Here is a 15,399-nt window from a genome sequence, read left to right as displayed (position 1 = left end):
GTGGTGGAGGGTTGTTTTTCAGACTGGAGGCCTCTGACCAGCGGTGTGCCACAAGGATTGGTGCTGTGTCCACTGCCTTTTGTCATTTATATAAATGATTTGGATGCGAGCATAAGAGGTATAGTTCGTAAGTTTGCAGATGACATCAAAATTGGAGGTGTAGTGGACAGCAAAGAAGGTTACCTCAGCATACAACGGGATCCTGATCAGATGGGCCAATGGGTTGAGAAGTGGCAGATGGAGTTTAATTTAGATAAACGTGAGGTGCTGCATGTTGGAAAGGCAAATCCGGACAAGACTTATACACATAATGGTAAGGTCCTGGGGAGTGTTACTGACAAAAGAGACCTTGGAGTGCAGGTTCATAGCTCCTTGAAAGTGGAGTCGCAGGTAGATAGGATAGTGAAGAAGGCGTTTGGTATGCTTTCCTTTATTGGTCAGAACATTGAATATAGGAGTTGAGAGGTCATGTTGTGACTGTACAGGACATTGGTTAGACCACTTTTGGAATATTGTGTGCAGTTCTGGTCTCCCTGCCATAGGAAGGATTTAGATTAGATTACTTACAGTGTGGAAACAGGCCCTTCGGCCCAACAAGTCCACACCGACCTGCCGAAGCACAACCCACCCATACCCCTACATTTACCCCTATACCTAACACTACGGGAAATTTAGCATGGCCAATTCACCTGACCTGCACATCTTTGGACTGTGGGAGGAAACCGGAGCACCCGGAGAAAACCCACACAGACACGGGGAGAACGTGCAAACTCCACAAAGTCAGTCGCCTGAGGCGGGAATTGAACCCGGGTCTCTGGCGCTGTGAGGCAGCAGTGCTAACCACTGTGCCACCGTGCCGCCCACAAACTTGAAAGGGTTCAAAAAAGATTTTCAAAGATGTTGCCAGGGTTGGAGGATTTGAGCTATAGAGAGAGGCTGAACAGGCTAAGGCTGTTTTCTCTGGAGTGTCAGAGGCTGAGGGGTGACCTTATACAGCTTTATAAAATCATGAGGGGCAAGGATAGGGTAAATAGACAAGGTATTTTCTTTGGGTTGAGGGAATCCAGAACTAGAGGGCATGAGTTTAGGTGAGAAGGGAAAGATTTAAAAGGGACGTAAGGGGCAACTTTTCCATGCAAAGGGTGATGCATGTATGGAATGAGCTGCCAGAGGAAGTGGTGGAGGATGGTACATTTACAACATTTAAAGGGCATCGGGATGTGTATATGAATAGGAAGGGTAAAACCATCCTATTGGGCCAAGTGCTGGCAACTGGGACTAGATTAATTTATGATATCTGGTGGGCATGGTCGAGTTGGACCGAAGGGTCTGTTTCTGTGCTGTACAACTCTGTAACTGTATAACTAACGAATTAAATTATATTTTGTTTAATTATGGTTAATTGTAAAATAGATTCATAGCAAGTAATTCATATTGCTGTTTTGTGGCTCAAGCTAATATAAATTTAACACATGTAAGAATGTTTTGAGAAAGAAAAGCTTTCATTTAAAGATATGGCTGTTGCTGGAATTGGTGATAAAGGATGAGATAATTGAACACTTGGAGCAACAAAGATTCATTCACCAACGTCAGCATGGTTTCATGAAGGGCAAGTCATGCTTAACAAACTTGCTGGAGGTGTTTGAGAATGAAACCAGCAATGTGGATAATGGGGATCTGGTGGATGTAGTACATCTGGACCTCCAGAAGGCATTTGGCAAGGTGGGGGGAGGGAGGGGGGAGGCGGTAAGAGTAGAGAATTGGCTTGGATAGAAGATTGGTTGACGGACAGAAAGCAAAGGGTTGGGATAAAAGGGTCTTTTGCTGGATGGTAAACCGTAAGCAGTGAGGAACACAGGGTTCAGTTCTCAGACCTCACCTATTTACAATTTACAGAAATGATCTGCAAGCAGGGCCAAAGTTTAACACAGCAAAGCTCACGGATTATTCTAAAATAGGTGGGAATGCAGGCAGGGATTAGGAGAAAAAGAGTTTACAGATGGATGTTGGTAGGCTAGAAAAATGGGACATAATCTAACAGATGGATTTTAATGTGCATAAGTGTGAGGTTATCCATTTTGTCCAGAAACATAAAAGGGCAAATTATTATTTAAATGGGAAGCAGATTCAAAGTATCAGTGCAGAGAGATCTGGGTATCCTTGTGCATGAATCACAGAAAGTGAATAAAGGCAAATGAAATCCTGGCATTTATTGTAAAAGGACTATAAAAATAAAGAAGTGTTATTACAATGAAATAAGGATTGGTGAGACTACACCTGGAATATTGTGTCCAGTTTTGGCTTCCTTACTTGAGGAAAGATGTGCTGGTACTGGAGGTAGTCCAGAGGATTCATTCCAGGGATGAAAGAGCTGTTGTACAAGGAGCTGCTGAACAGCTTGCTATTAAACTCACTGGAGTTCAGACAAATGAGTAGAAATCTGAGGCGTATAAAATGCTAGAGGGAATTGATAAGGTGGATGTTAAACAGGTGTTCCTACTTGTGGGATGGTCTAGAAGAAGAGGTCACAGACATTGACTGAGAGGAGGTAGGTTCAAAACTGAGATGAGGAGAAAACTACTTCTCTCAGAGTCTGTGGAACTCACTGCCCCAGAGTGCAGTGGGGGCAGAATTAATCAACAGATTCATGAAAGAAACTGGGATATTTCTGATGAAAAGTGGGATAAAGGGCTATGGGGAGCAGGCAGAAAAATGGAGTTGGGACCAGAATAAAATCAGCCATGATCATGTTAAAAAGCAGAATGGGTTCAAAGGGCTTAATTGCCTGTTTTGTTCCTAATTCCTGTGTTCCCACATTTGAAACTAGCAACTTAATAGGTATCAACAGTATTGTGGAGTCTCACATGATTCTGGAATTGCTGGCAACTGGCATTGAAAGGCTGCTTCAAGCTCCTTGTCATTGCGCACCTACCCCAGCTGGAGAGAGGGGGAATTCGTCTTATTAATGTAACTCCCATAGCATGTACCAGCAACCTGCATGGCTAGCATTCTGCATGTTTATTTGATTAAGCCAGCAAAAAGGAAGGGGCCAGTCCTCAGGCCAGTTGAGGGCAGGGGAGGGGTATCCTAGCACCATCAATCCAGGTATAGTGATTTGGCTATGTCTGTTGTCTGCTCACACTCAGGGGATATTCTGATTACATTCTGAGAAGTGGGCAATGGTCAGTTCTTTCAGGCCAGATCCACTGGTCAGGGAATCACATATCATCTATCAGGGAGTTGCAAACACAGGGGTCGGGAATCTGGTCTGTCATTAAAGTTGATCAGAAATATGGGGTGAATACAGTCCTGGGGATTAAGAAGAATGCAAGGGATGGTCCCTGTCCACTGCGAGTTATGTTACCTGCCATTACTTGCTCTTCTTTAAATGAAAAATGCAACTGGAAAATGATTGGAACAACATCCAGGACAGATGGAGCTGGTGTGATTTTGATGGACAAATGTATGAAGGGAATATCTGCTGGTCCCTAGGACAGAGAAGGGGGAAATGCACAAAACAGGCATTTGCAAACTACTCTTACTGTTCCTTTGCAATTGTTTCATTTCTCTTCTGTAATGCATGCAGAGTAAATGTGCTTAGGGCCTAATGCGGTTCACAGATGATTTGCACCATGCCATTGGTTTTTGTAAATTTAACATTGTGGCTAACTTCAGTATCATTGAAATGTGAACGACTAAAAAAGAGGCCAATCACAGGCAAAGGCAACTCATCACTTGTGTAATTTCCAAGGAAGCCATGGGACATGGAGATTGTTGTTTCATCATCTGTCATGTAAATTTAATAATTGTCTGTACTGAATTAAATGAGAAGTTGAATGATTTGAGTCATAGAGTCCTATAGCACAGAGACAGGCCCTTTGGCCCAAACTGGTCCATGCCGACCAAAATGTCCATCAACGCTAACCCCATTTCCCTGCACTTGGCCCATATCTTTCTAAACTTTTCATATCCATGTATTTGTCCAAACGCCTTTTAAATTTTGTTAATGTACCCGCATCCACCTCTTCCACTGGCAGCTCATTCCATATGTGTACCACCCTCTGTGTAAAAACATTCACCATCGGGTTCCCTTTTATTCTTCCCCCTTAACATTCAACTGATGCTCTCTAGTCCTTGATTCTCCAACCCTGGGAAAAAGACTGAGAGCATGATATTATACACTTCTATAAGGTCCTCATAGAAGTCCCTATACTGTAAAGAAAAAGTCCCAGCTTGTCCAACCTCTCCCTATAACTCAGACCATTGAGTCCTGGCAACATTCTTGTAAATTTCTTCTAGTGTAAGAAATCCTTCCTATAGCAAGGTGACTAAAACTGAACACAATACTCCAAGTCTGGCCTCACCACTGTAAAACTGCAACATAACTTCCCAACTTCTATACTCAGTGTGCTGACTGATGAAAGCCAGTGTGCAAAAGCCACCTTCACTACCCTGTCTACCTGTGACTCCATTTTCAGAGAACCATGCACTTGAACTCCAAGGTCCCTGTATTCCACTACATTCCTTAAGGCCCTACCATTGACCATGAAACTCATACCTTGATTTGATTTTCCAAAATGCAAGATCTCAGACTTAGCTATATTAAACTCCATTTGCCATTTTGGCCCACTTCCCCTGCTGCAATTTCTGACAACCTTCCTCACTGTCCATGATACCTCTGATTTTAGTGCCATCTGCAAACTTAGGAATCATGCCTTGTACATTTTCATCCAAATTATTGATATAGATAACAAACAGCAATGGGCCGAGCACTGACCCCTGAGGCATTCCCCCAGTCATAGGCCTCTAGTCCGACAAGCATCTTTCCACTATTAACCTCTGCTTACTACCATCAAGCCAGTTATGCATTCAATTTACCAGCTCTCCTTGGATTCCAAGCAATCTAACTTTCCAGAGCAGCCTGTCATGTGGAACCTTATCAAATGCCTTACTGAAATCCATACAGGTTCCATCTACCGTCCTGCCCTTGTCAACCATCCTGGACACTTCATCAAAGAACTCTAACAAATTTGTGAGGCATGATCTGCCATGCTGACTATTCCTAATCAAAGCTGAAAATGTGTTGCTGGAAAAGCGCAGCAGGTCAGGCAGCATCCAAGGAGCAGGAGAATCGACGTTTCGGGCATGAGCCCTTCTTCAGGAATGATCTCCAGCATCTGCAGTCCTCACTTTCTCCTATTCCTAATCAAACCCTGTATCTCCAAATGCATGTATATCTTATCTCAGAATCATACCTACCATAGATGTTAAGCTTACTGGTTCATAGTTCCTAGGTTTTTATTTGCAGCTTTTCTTGAATAAGGGCACAACATTCGCTACCCCCCAGTCTTCCGGGACCTCATCCATGACTAATGATATCAGCAAAAACATCAGCCAGGGTTCCCGCAATTTCTTCTCTAGCCTCTTGCAGTGTTCTTGGATATATCTGGTCAGGACTATGAGATCTATCCACATTCATTCATTTTAATACATCCAACACCTCCTCTACTGTGATATGGACTGTCCCTAGGATATCACCACTAACTTCCCCAAGTTCCAACATCTTCATGTTTTTCTCCATGGTAAACACAGAGGAGAAATATTCATTGATGATCTCACCCGTCTCCTGTGGTTCTACGTATACATGTCCACTTTAGTCCTTGAGGGGTCCTATTCTCTCTCTAGTTAATCTTTTTCCATTAATATTCTCTTTGGATTCACCCTAATCTTGTCAGCCAAGGCTACCTCGTGCCTCCTTTTCGCTTTCCTGATTTCCTTCTTCAGTAAACTCCTGTATCCCCTATATACCTCCAGGGATTCCTTTGCTCCCAGCTGTCTGTACCTGAGCCATGCTTTCTTCTTTTTTCTGGCCAAAACATCAATATCTCTTGTCATTCAGGGTTCCCTACTCCTGTCAACCTTGCCATTCACCCTCTCAGATACATGTAGACCTTGAACTCTAACTATTAAAGGCCTCCCACTTGCTGGAGGTCCCTTTGCCTGCAAACAAACTATTCCAGTCAACCCCTACAAGCTCCTGTCTAATTTCATCAAGACCTGCCACTAACTCTGAAATTAGAAACATCCCTGCAGGCAGGTCAAAGAAAAAGAAACAGTGCTGTACAGTTGACAGCTAACCTTGAGATACCTCATTATTGGAAGTACATACAGCACAGCATCATCAGCTAAGTGTTTGATTTTAAGACACATCTTTTAAATCTTAGTTTCTTTTTGTAAATCTGTAACAGTGAGTAGGTGGGCATTTTTAAAAATGATTTACTGAGCTCTGTGTCTTGATTACATTTTTTATAGAAAAATAGTTATTAAGTTATACAGGTAGTTCTTCTATAATGTGATGGTTGCATTCCTGTGAAACCCGTGTTTAGAAAAATCGTGCTTTGGAAACAGCACAAAGTGTTAGCGATGTAAGCGTGTTACAGCCAACATGTTTGTAAAGTGCAAACTTTTAAAACAATGCCCTCAATTTGTCAATTGCATTGCAGCAAATTCATGTTAAGAAAACACGTTATAGCAGAAACACCTGTACTAGAGCAGGATTTTTGAGCAGTAAGACTCAGCTAGAGCTGATCTTCTGGGGGTATATTCTGGGTCTGGAGATTGTTTAAGGTACTGAATAGCTTTAGTAGAGTGATGTGTGCTTCCTGATGGATTTGGGAGAACTTCAATGTTCCTGAAGATTGAGGTCTGTAGAAAGTGTGACTGCGTGCCTCCAACTGCTGCTCCAACCAATTGCAATGAATAATTGATTGGACCGGGAGTTTGCTGCATGGCAGTTTCAGGAAGGTAGTAAAACCCATAGATACAGTCAGGTAGATGGGTTAGCACCAGGAAAGGCAGGAGAGGTTGGTAGGTAGTGCAGGAGTTTCTTTTGGCTAACCCTTTCTCAAACAAGTATGCTGTTTTGAATGATGGCCTCTTGGGGAATATAGCATTGACAACCAGGTTTTTGGTACTGAGACTGGCTCTACTGTAATGAGGGGCATGCCAGATTCCAAGTAATCAATTGCGATAGGGGAGTCTTCAGTCAGGGTCACAAATAGACATTTCTGCGGCTGACAGTGAGTCATCAGCATGATTTATTGCATCCCTGATGTCTTGGAGAGGATGCAAAATATTCTCAAAGGGATGAGTGAAAAGCAGGTCGTTGTACACGTTAATACCAACAAAATAGGAAGAGAAAGGGATGAAGTTCTGCAAAGAGAATATAGGAAATTAGGCAGGTTAAAAACTAGGTCCTCAAGGCTAGTAATATCTGCATTAGTCCCGGTGTTATGTGCTAGAGAGAGTAGAAATAGGAGGATAGGGCAGACAAATGCATGGCTGGGACCCTGGTGCAAAGGGCAGGGTTTCACATTTTTTGGATCATTGAAAACTCCTGAGAGAGGACAGGCTGCAACAGAATTGGAGGGGAAATCAATATCCTGGCAAGGAGACTTGCTAGTGTTACTTTAATCTAGTGGGGGTGAGTAGGACCCAAATAGATTGCAAGAAAGGAGATAAGTCTGAGGCTGGTGCAGTAAAGAGGAGCACACCAAGGCAGGGAAGATCAAGTCAGAGAAGATCAAGTCAGAGACTGATTAATTAAACTGCATTTATTACAATGCAAGAGGCCTGACAGGTAAGGCAGATGAGCTTAGGATATGGTTGGAAACATGGGACTGGGATATCATAGCTACTACAGAAACATGGCTCATTGAAAGGCAGGAGTGGCAGATGTTGCAGGTGCTATAGAAAGGATAGAAAAGGAGGGAAGGGGGCGTTTTTGGTTAAGGATAACATTATAGCTGTAGTTAGGGAGGATATTCCTGGGAGAAAGTCGTTAAGTTCTATGGGTGGAACTGAGAAATAGGAAAGGATGATCACTTTATTGGTCAGCAGGAAATTAAGCAGCAAACATGTAAAGCAATCTCAGATACCTGTTAAGAATAGTAGCCTTGTAACGTTAAGGGATTTTATCCTTCCAAACATACATCAGACCTGCCTTGGTGTTAACGGCTTGAATGGAGATGACTTTAAGTGTGTATAAGAAAATTTTGTTATTTAGAATGTGAATGCAGCCATTAGAGAAAGAACAAAACTTAACCTTCTTTGGAGAAAGAAGGCAAGCGAGTGACTGAGGTGGCAGTGGGGGAAGCACTTTGAGGCTAGTGATCATAATTCTATTGGTCTTAAAATAATTATGGAAAAGGATAGACTTGATGTAAAAGTTAAAGTTCTAAATTGGAGTAAGGCCAATTTTGACAGTGTTAGGCAAGAACTTTCAAAAGTTGATTGGGAGAGATTATTCACAGGTAAAGGGACAGATGGAAAGTGGGAGGCCTTTAAAAATGAGATAAGAGTTCGGATACAACATTATCCTGTCACTGCGAAAGGCAAGGTTGGTAGATGTAGGGAATGCTGGATGACTGGAGAAATTGAGACTCTGGTCAGGAAAAAGGAGGAACGTGTCAGGTATAGACAGCTGGGCTTGAGTGAATCCCAGAGGAATAAAGGCAGTAGAAATACACTTGAGGGAAATCAGAAAGGCAAAAATGAGACATGGTATAGCTTTGGCAAATAGGGTTAAAGATAATTCAGAGATTCTACAAATATCTTGAGAAAAAGAGTAACTAGGGAGAGAATAGGACCCCTTAAAGATCAACAGAACCATTTGTATAAGACTCTGGTGCGGCCGCATCTGGAGTATTGTGTGCAGTTTTGGTCGCCATACTATAGGAAGGATGTGGAGGCACTGGAACGGGTGCAGAGGAGGTTTACCAGGATGTTGCCTGGTATGGTAGGAAGATCGTATGAGGAAAGGCTGAGCACTTGGGGCTGTTTTCATTGGAGAAAAGAAGGTTTAGGGGTGACTTGATAGAAGTGTACAAGATGATTAGGGGTCTAGATAGGGTTGACCATGAGAACCTTTTTCCACGTATGGAGTCAGCTATTACAAGGGGGCATAGCTTTAAGTTAAGGGGTGGTAGGTATAGGACAGATGTTAGGGGTAGATTCTTTACTCAGCGAGTCGTGAGTTCATGGAATGCCCTGCCAGTAGCAGTGGTGGACTCTCCCTCTTTATGGGCATTTAAACAGGCATTGGATAGGCATATGGATGATAGTGGGCTAGTGTAGGTTAGGTGGGCTTGGATCGGCGCAACATCGAGGGCCAAAGGGCCTGTACTGCGCTGTATTTTTCTATGTTCTATTTATGTGTGGAACCACAGGAGATGGGTGAGATACTAAACAACCATTTTACAAGTGTCAATATTTACTGTGGGAAAAGATATGGAAGCTAGAGAACTTGGGGAAATAACAGTGATATATTGAAAATTGTGTGTATTACAGAAGAGGTGGTATTTGACGTCTTAAAATGCATGAAGGTGGATAAATCCCCAGGACCTGATCAAATGTATCCCAGAGCTTTGAGGGAATCTGAAAAGAGATTGCTGGGCCCCTTGCTGAGATATTTGTACCATTGATAGTCACAGATGAGGTGCTAGAAGACTAGGGGATGGCTAATGTGGTGCCACTACTTAAGAAAGATGGTAAGGAAAATCCAGGAACTATAGACCAGTGAGCCTGACTTCAGTGATGGTAAGTAGTTGGAGGAGCTTCTGAGGGATAGTATTTGCACATGTTTAGAAAGGCCAAGATTGATGAAGAGTCAACATGGCATAGGTAATAGGGTCTCACTAGCTTGATTGAGATTTTTTGAAATGACAAAGATGATTGTAGGCAGAACAGCAGATGTCATCTGTATTGACTACAGCAAGGCATTCAACAAAGTTCCATATGGTAGATTGCTTAGCAAGATTAGATTACATGCAATCCAGGTGGAGCTAGTCAATTGGATACAAAATTAGCTTGAAGATAGGAGATGGAGGCTGGTGGTAGAGGGTCTATTTTCAAACTGAAGGCCTATGATTAGTGGTGCACTGCAAGGGTCGGTACTGGGTCCACTGCTTTTCATCATTTATATAAATGATTTGGATGTGAATATCAGATGACACCAAAATAAGTGTGTAATGGACAGTGAATGTAGTTATCTCAGAGTACAAGACTTTGAACAGATGGGTCAATGGGTGGAGGGATGACAGATGGAGTTTAATTTCGTGAAATTAGGTGTTGCATTTTGGCAAGGCAAATCAGGGCAGGACTTATATAGTTAATGGTGGGGCCCTGGGTGCCAAAGAGACCTTGGAGTGCAGGTTCATAATTCCTTGAAACTGGAGTCACACGTAGGCAGAGATGGAAATGTGTTGCTGGAAAAGCGCAGGTCAGGCAGCATCTAGGGAACAGGAGAATCGACGTTTCGGGCATTAGCCCTTCTTCCTGAAGAAGGGCTAATGCCCGAAACGTCGATTCTCCTGTTCCCTAGATGCTGCCTGACCTGCTGCGCTTTTCCAGCAACACATTTCCATCTCTGATCTCCAGCATCTGCAGACCTCACTTTCTCCTCACAAGTAGGCAGGATGGTGAAGGAGGCATCTTGTCTGCTTGCCTTCACTGGTCAGTGTATTGAATAGGAGTGTTGAAATGTCATGTTGCAGCTGTACAGGAAGTTGATTAGACCACCTTTGGTAGACTGCATGCAATCCTGGTCTTCCTGCTACAGGAAAGATGTTGTGAAACTTGAATGAGTGCAGAAAAAGAAGTTTCCAAGATTGGCAGGTTTGAGCTATGGGGAGTGACTGGATGGGCTGGGGCTTTTGTTTTTGCCGTAGAGTTTTGGAAGCTGAAGGGTAACCTTATAGCGGTTCATAAAATCATGAGGAGCATGGATAGGGTGCATAGCCAAAGTCTTTTTCACAGGGTAGGGGAGTCCAAAATTAGAGGGCATAGGTTTAAGGAGAGAGGGAAAAGATTTAAAACAGAGCAGAGGGGGAACTTTTTTATGCAGAGGGTGGTGTGTGTATAGAATGAGCTGCCAGAGGAAGCAGATACAATTACAACGTTTAAAAGGCATCTGAATGGGTCCATGAATAGGATGGGTTTAGAGGGATATGGGCCAAATACTGGCAAATGGGACTAGATTGGTTTATGATATCTGATTGACATGGATGAGTTGGACCGTAAGGTCTGGTTTCGTGCTGTATTACTCTATGAAGCAGTACCTTTTTGAATGGTTGCTAATTTTAATTTAGTAGGAAGAGAATGATTTTTCAAATACAAATTTCTTGATACCAAAATCAAAGTTCTTTAATCAAGAATGATAACTTGTTCATTGTATCACAAAATATCTGAAACAATTTCTAAGTCTAGATTTCATGAGAAGTATGGCATTCTAATACATTAAACTGTATACCATATATCCAGTTAGTCGATATGTCTTGAATCAAATGCACACTTAAAGCTTTACAGGCAAAAGCAAGCCAAGACAACTTCTGAATACATACAAAGTAATTTATTAAAAATAGGTTGCAAGTGAAATACAGTAGAAATAAGATACTACAGCAGTTCTGGAGATCAGTAAACAGTTTAATAACAGCACGCTAGTGGTGATCACACAAAAGAACTCTGTAAACCCAACAGAATCCATGAAATATAAGTTTTCCTCTAAGAGCTCTGAATGCCAGCAGCACAGAAACAATAGCAATTTATTTTTCATTTATAAAATTACACTAATTTGTTCCAGTTGTTTGTATCATGCTGTTGGTATTCAGGACTCTGGCAATCACCAAATCACCTGTTCAACTTTAAATACAGCAAGCTTCAAACATGTCCTTCATGAGGGGGTTTATTCTCATTCTCTTCTCTACTGGTTCTTGCTACACAGCTGAAATGGTACAGCACTCTTCTGTACCACGTGAAACAGCTTCATAAGTAAAAAAAATATTTACACTCCAATCTTCATTAGACATTTTAATTATTGTACATTTAATATAAAGTGATTCCTTTCCTAAGGCAGTGGAAGTCTACTCTATGCTTAGAAGTGTGCATTTATCCCTAATTACAATTATAGACCACAATATCATACAGAAAATTGTTCAACAACTTTAAAATCCAAATCAGAACATCTAGCTAAGAGGAAATTTTGGTTGGAATCATAACAAGTTTTATTAAAATGCACATAGAAGAAAGCTTTTCTTTCTTGTAAGTAGAATGAGGTCCACACTTCCCATTTATTAGCCACCTACTGCATAGCTGAAACGATTGAGGCACCAGCTGCTGGGCAAGGTTTCTTCCAATACATTTAAAAGCTTCTACATTACAATGTTTACAGTTCTGTATTATACCATTTTGCTTCACCATATGCCATTTCCAGGTGTAGTGCACTCTCAGAAAATCAGAACCCCAAAACTTTGTAAAAGTGACCATTACCTTCATTTAACTTTATTAAAACATTTAACAGTGCTCAATTTGTATAGCTAACTTATAATATGCTTGGTATGCAACTTGCCATAGTGAAAGATTTCCTGCATCCTACTTTAGAGTTGCAGGAGTCAAAGATTTAGCCTGTACAACCTAGCATAGATTATATACTGAGTGTTTCATTAACACATTCATAAGACGCCAACTTTATTTTGTGTTCAGCTCATTTTCTAGTTCCATCAGTTTTCGTGATGCCTTCACTTTGTTAGAAATGTCCTGTCCATGTGAGAAAAGACGCTGACGTTCTTTAAATGTTAGATTTTCTGGGGATCCTTTCACAGCCGGTGCTTCTGGCTCTTGGCCGTTCCTTTTTTAAATTTAAAAAAAACCGTTAATATGCTGGAATATATATAATTATAGTCCAGATTCATTCTTTTCACAATTACTAGTTGCAATGTAGCACCAATTTAAAAATATTTATTTAAAGTTAGTTTCTTTTTTAAAAAAGTTCCAATGCATCAGTATCTTTCTGCTTCAAGGTATTAAACTGCAAACAAGTGCAGAATTCATGAAAATATAATGACAAACCTCCTCTGCCTGCAAACCCCTGTCTGAAGTTTGCGCATTGTCAGCAACCTAATAAACCTACACTGGAAATAATGGATGTAAGATATTGGAGACAGTCACTTTCACTGCACTACTATCATAATTGCAAAATGTGTCTCAAATGAATTGGACAATTCTAACTGACAGTAACTACATGAAACTGCAAAGCTTCAAGATAAATACGTAAATATACTTTGGGATAATCTCTTGGAAAGGAACACACCGCAATCTCCTCAATACACAAAAAATTTCAGACCTCCAATATTTTTTCTTTTCCTCTGTGTGGACTACTGAAACAGTTAAAATGCCTGCACATAGTTCACTAATCCTAAAATGTATAATTTCACTGTTGCAACTGATATAAATAAGGTGAGAGCAAACAAGTTCCCTTTCCTTTATGTATTAGTTGAGAAATGTGCTAATGGGTTCTTCTATTTCTATCGTCTGGAAGTCTACATTTGCTGGTCATTATAATTGTTGGGAATAACTCCAGTTTCATGCTACAAAATCAACTTTACAGAAAGAACAATTGCATTTTCAGAATCAATGCAATGTACTGTTTCTCAGTTTGACAATTATTCCAAATTAATTATGTTGCTTAGTCAAAAAAAAACCTCACCAGAAAATTATTCCAAAAAATGTATTAGCACCCCTAATCGAAGTTGTAAAAGGCCAATGTTTATGTAGCTGACTACCATTCTGAAATGTGAAAAAATAGTAATTCAAGTTGATTTGTTGTGTTTTATTCAATTGGAAAATTTGAACTACAATGTTTTAAAAACCGCATTAGATGCTGTATTTCAAGATCCAGTGCAAAGATTTCATTTGGCTTTGGTATCATAAGGATCCTATTGTGGATCTGATGTGGTATATTCATTTTCAGAATTATTCTTCTGTCAAATTATCTACTCTATCCATTGAGATGGATATTCCATTTTTTTTTCATGATTTGACAACATTGAAGGAAAGGAGGGGGAGCTGCACTGATACTAAGAAATGGGTTTAGTACATTAGTAAGATAATCCCAGATCAGAAGAATGATGTGTTGAATCTGTCTGGTTGGAACCAAAAACAGCAAGGGGTGGCAGACATTAGTTTAAGTTATTTATAGACCACCATCAAATAGCAGTGGCAGTGTTGGGAATGGTATAAATCAAGAGATGAGAGAAATATGTATCATGGGGAAGACAGTATTCAAGGGTAACTTCAATGTGCATATTGACAGGGAATCGAATAAAGCACTAAACCTGTGGAGGATGAGTTTCTGGAGTGTGTTAGGGATGGTATCCCAGAGCAGTATGTTGAAGAGCCAACTAAAGGACATGCTATTTTAGATCTAGAATGATGAAATGAAAAAAGGCTAATTCACAACCTTGTTGTAAAAAATATCTTTCAGGATGAAAGATAACAATGTGATAGAATTTAAAATTATAAGAGTGAGGTAGTTAGGAAGCAAGGATGTTTAATTTGAATAAAGGAAATTATGAAGGCATGAGACACAAGCTGGTTGAGGTTAACTCAAACAATCCATTGAACTTCATGCCTATACATCAGCAATTCAGTGTAAGGAACTACTACATGACTTACAAGAATGATATATTCCTTCAGAAAACTCAGTCAACTGCAGTTGACAAAGTAAGTTCAGATTTGTATGTGATTAAAAGAAATGGCTCTAAGGTAGAAGACAGAGGATGGTGGTGGAGGATTGCTTTTCAAACTATGACTAGCAGTGTGCCACAAGGATCAGTGCTGGGTCCACTGCTTTTTATCATTTATGTACGTGATCTAGATGTGAACACAACAGGTATAGAATCATAGAGATGTACAGCATGGAAACAGACTCTTTGGTCCAACCCAATCTAGCCCCATTTGCCAACACCCGGTCCATATCCATCCAAACCCTTCCTATTCATATACCCATCCAAATGCCTCTTAAATGTTGCAATTTTACCAGCCTCCACCAATTCCTCTGGAAGCTCATTCCATACATGTACCACCCTCTGCGTGAAAAAGTTGCCCCTTAGGTCTCTTTTATATCTTTCCCCTCTCACCCTAAACCTATGCTGTCTCGTTCTGGACTCCCTGACCCCAGGGAAAAGACTTTTGCCAATTTATCCTATCCATGCCCCTCAATTTTGTAAGCCTCTAAGGTCACCCCTCAGCCTCCAACGTTCCAGGGAAAACAGCCCCAGTCTGTTCAGTCTCTCCCTATAGCTCAAATCCTCCATCCCTGGCAACATCCTTGTAAATCTTTTCTGAACACTTTCAAGTTTCACAACATCTTTCCGATAGGAAGACGACCAGAATTGCATGCAATATTCCAACAGTGGCCTAACCAATGTCCTGTATAGCCGCAACATGACCTCCCAACTCCTCTACTCAATACTGTGACCAATAAAGGAAAGCATACCAAACGCCTTCTTCACTATCCTAACAACCTGCGACTCTACTTTCAAGGAGCTATGAAGCTGCACTCCA

At 41.0% G+C, this 15,399-nt stretch overlaps 1 protein-coding gene across 6 annotated transcripts in view; it reads right to left on the bottom strand.

The window, feature by feature from the left end:
- Positions 1 to 11,388: 11,388 nt before the first annotated feature.
- afdna (afadin, adherens junction formation factor a) overlaps positions 11,389 to 15,399 on the bottom strand; it is a 240,790-nt gene continuing 236,779 nt past the window's right edge. For all 6 annotated transcript variants that reach the window (XM_043696286.1, XM_043696285.1, XM_043696281.1 and 3 more), the window contains one exon: positions 11,389 to 12,682. In XM_043696286.1, the coding sequence (XP_043552221.1) occupies positions 12,523 to 12,682 (160 nt within the window). In that variant the 3' untranslated portion in view covers positions 11,389 to 12,522. The remainder of the gene's footprint in view (positions 12,683 to 15,399) is intronic.

The sequence above is a fragment of the Chiloscyllium plagiosum genome, chromosome 9 (assembly GCF_004010195.1).
Source record: "Chiloscyllium plagiosum isolate BGI_BamShark_2017 chromosome 9, ASM401019v2, whole genome shotgun sequence".
NCBI classification, from domain to species: domain Eukaryota; kingdom Metazoa; phylum Chordata; class Chondrichthyes; order Orectolobiformes; family Hemiscylliidae; genus Chiloscyllium; species Chiloscyllium plagiosum.
The sequence above is the reverse complement of the archived record's forward strand: the minus strand, read 5'-3'. Positions and strand labels throughout refer to the sequence as shown.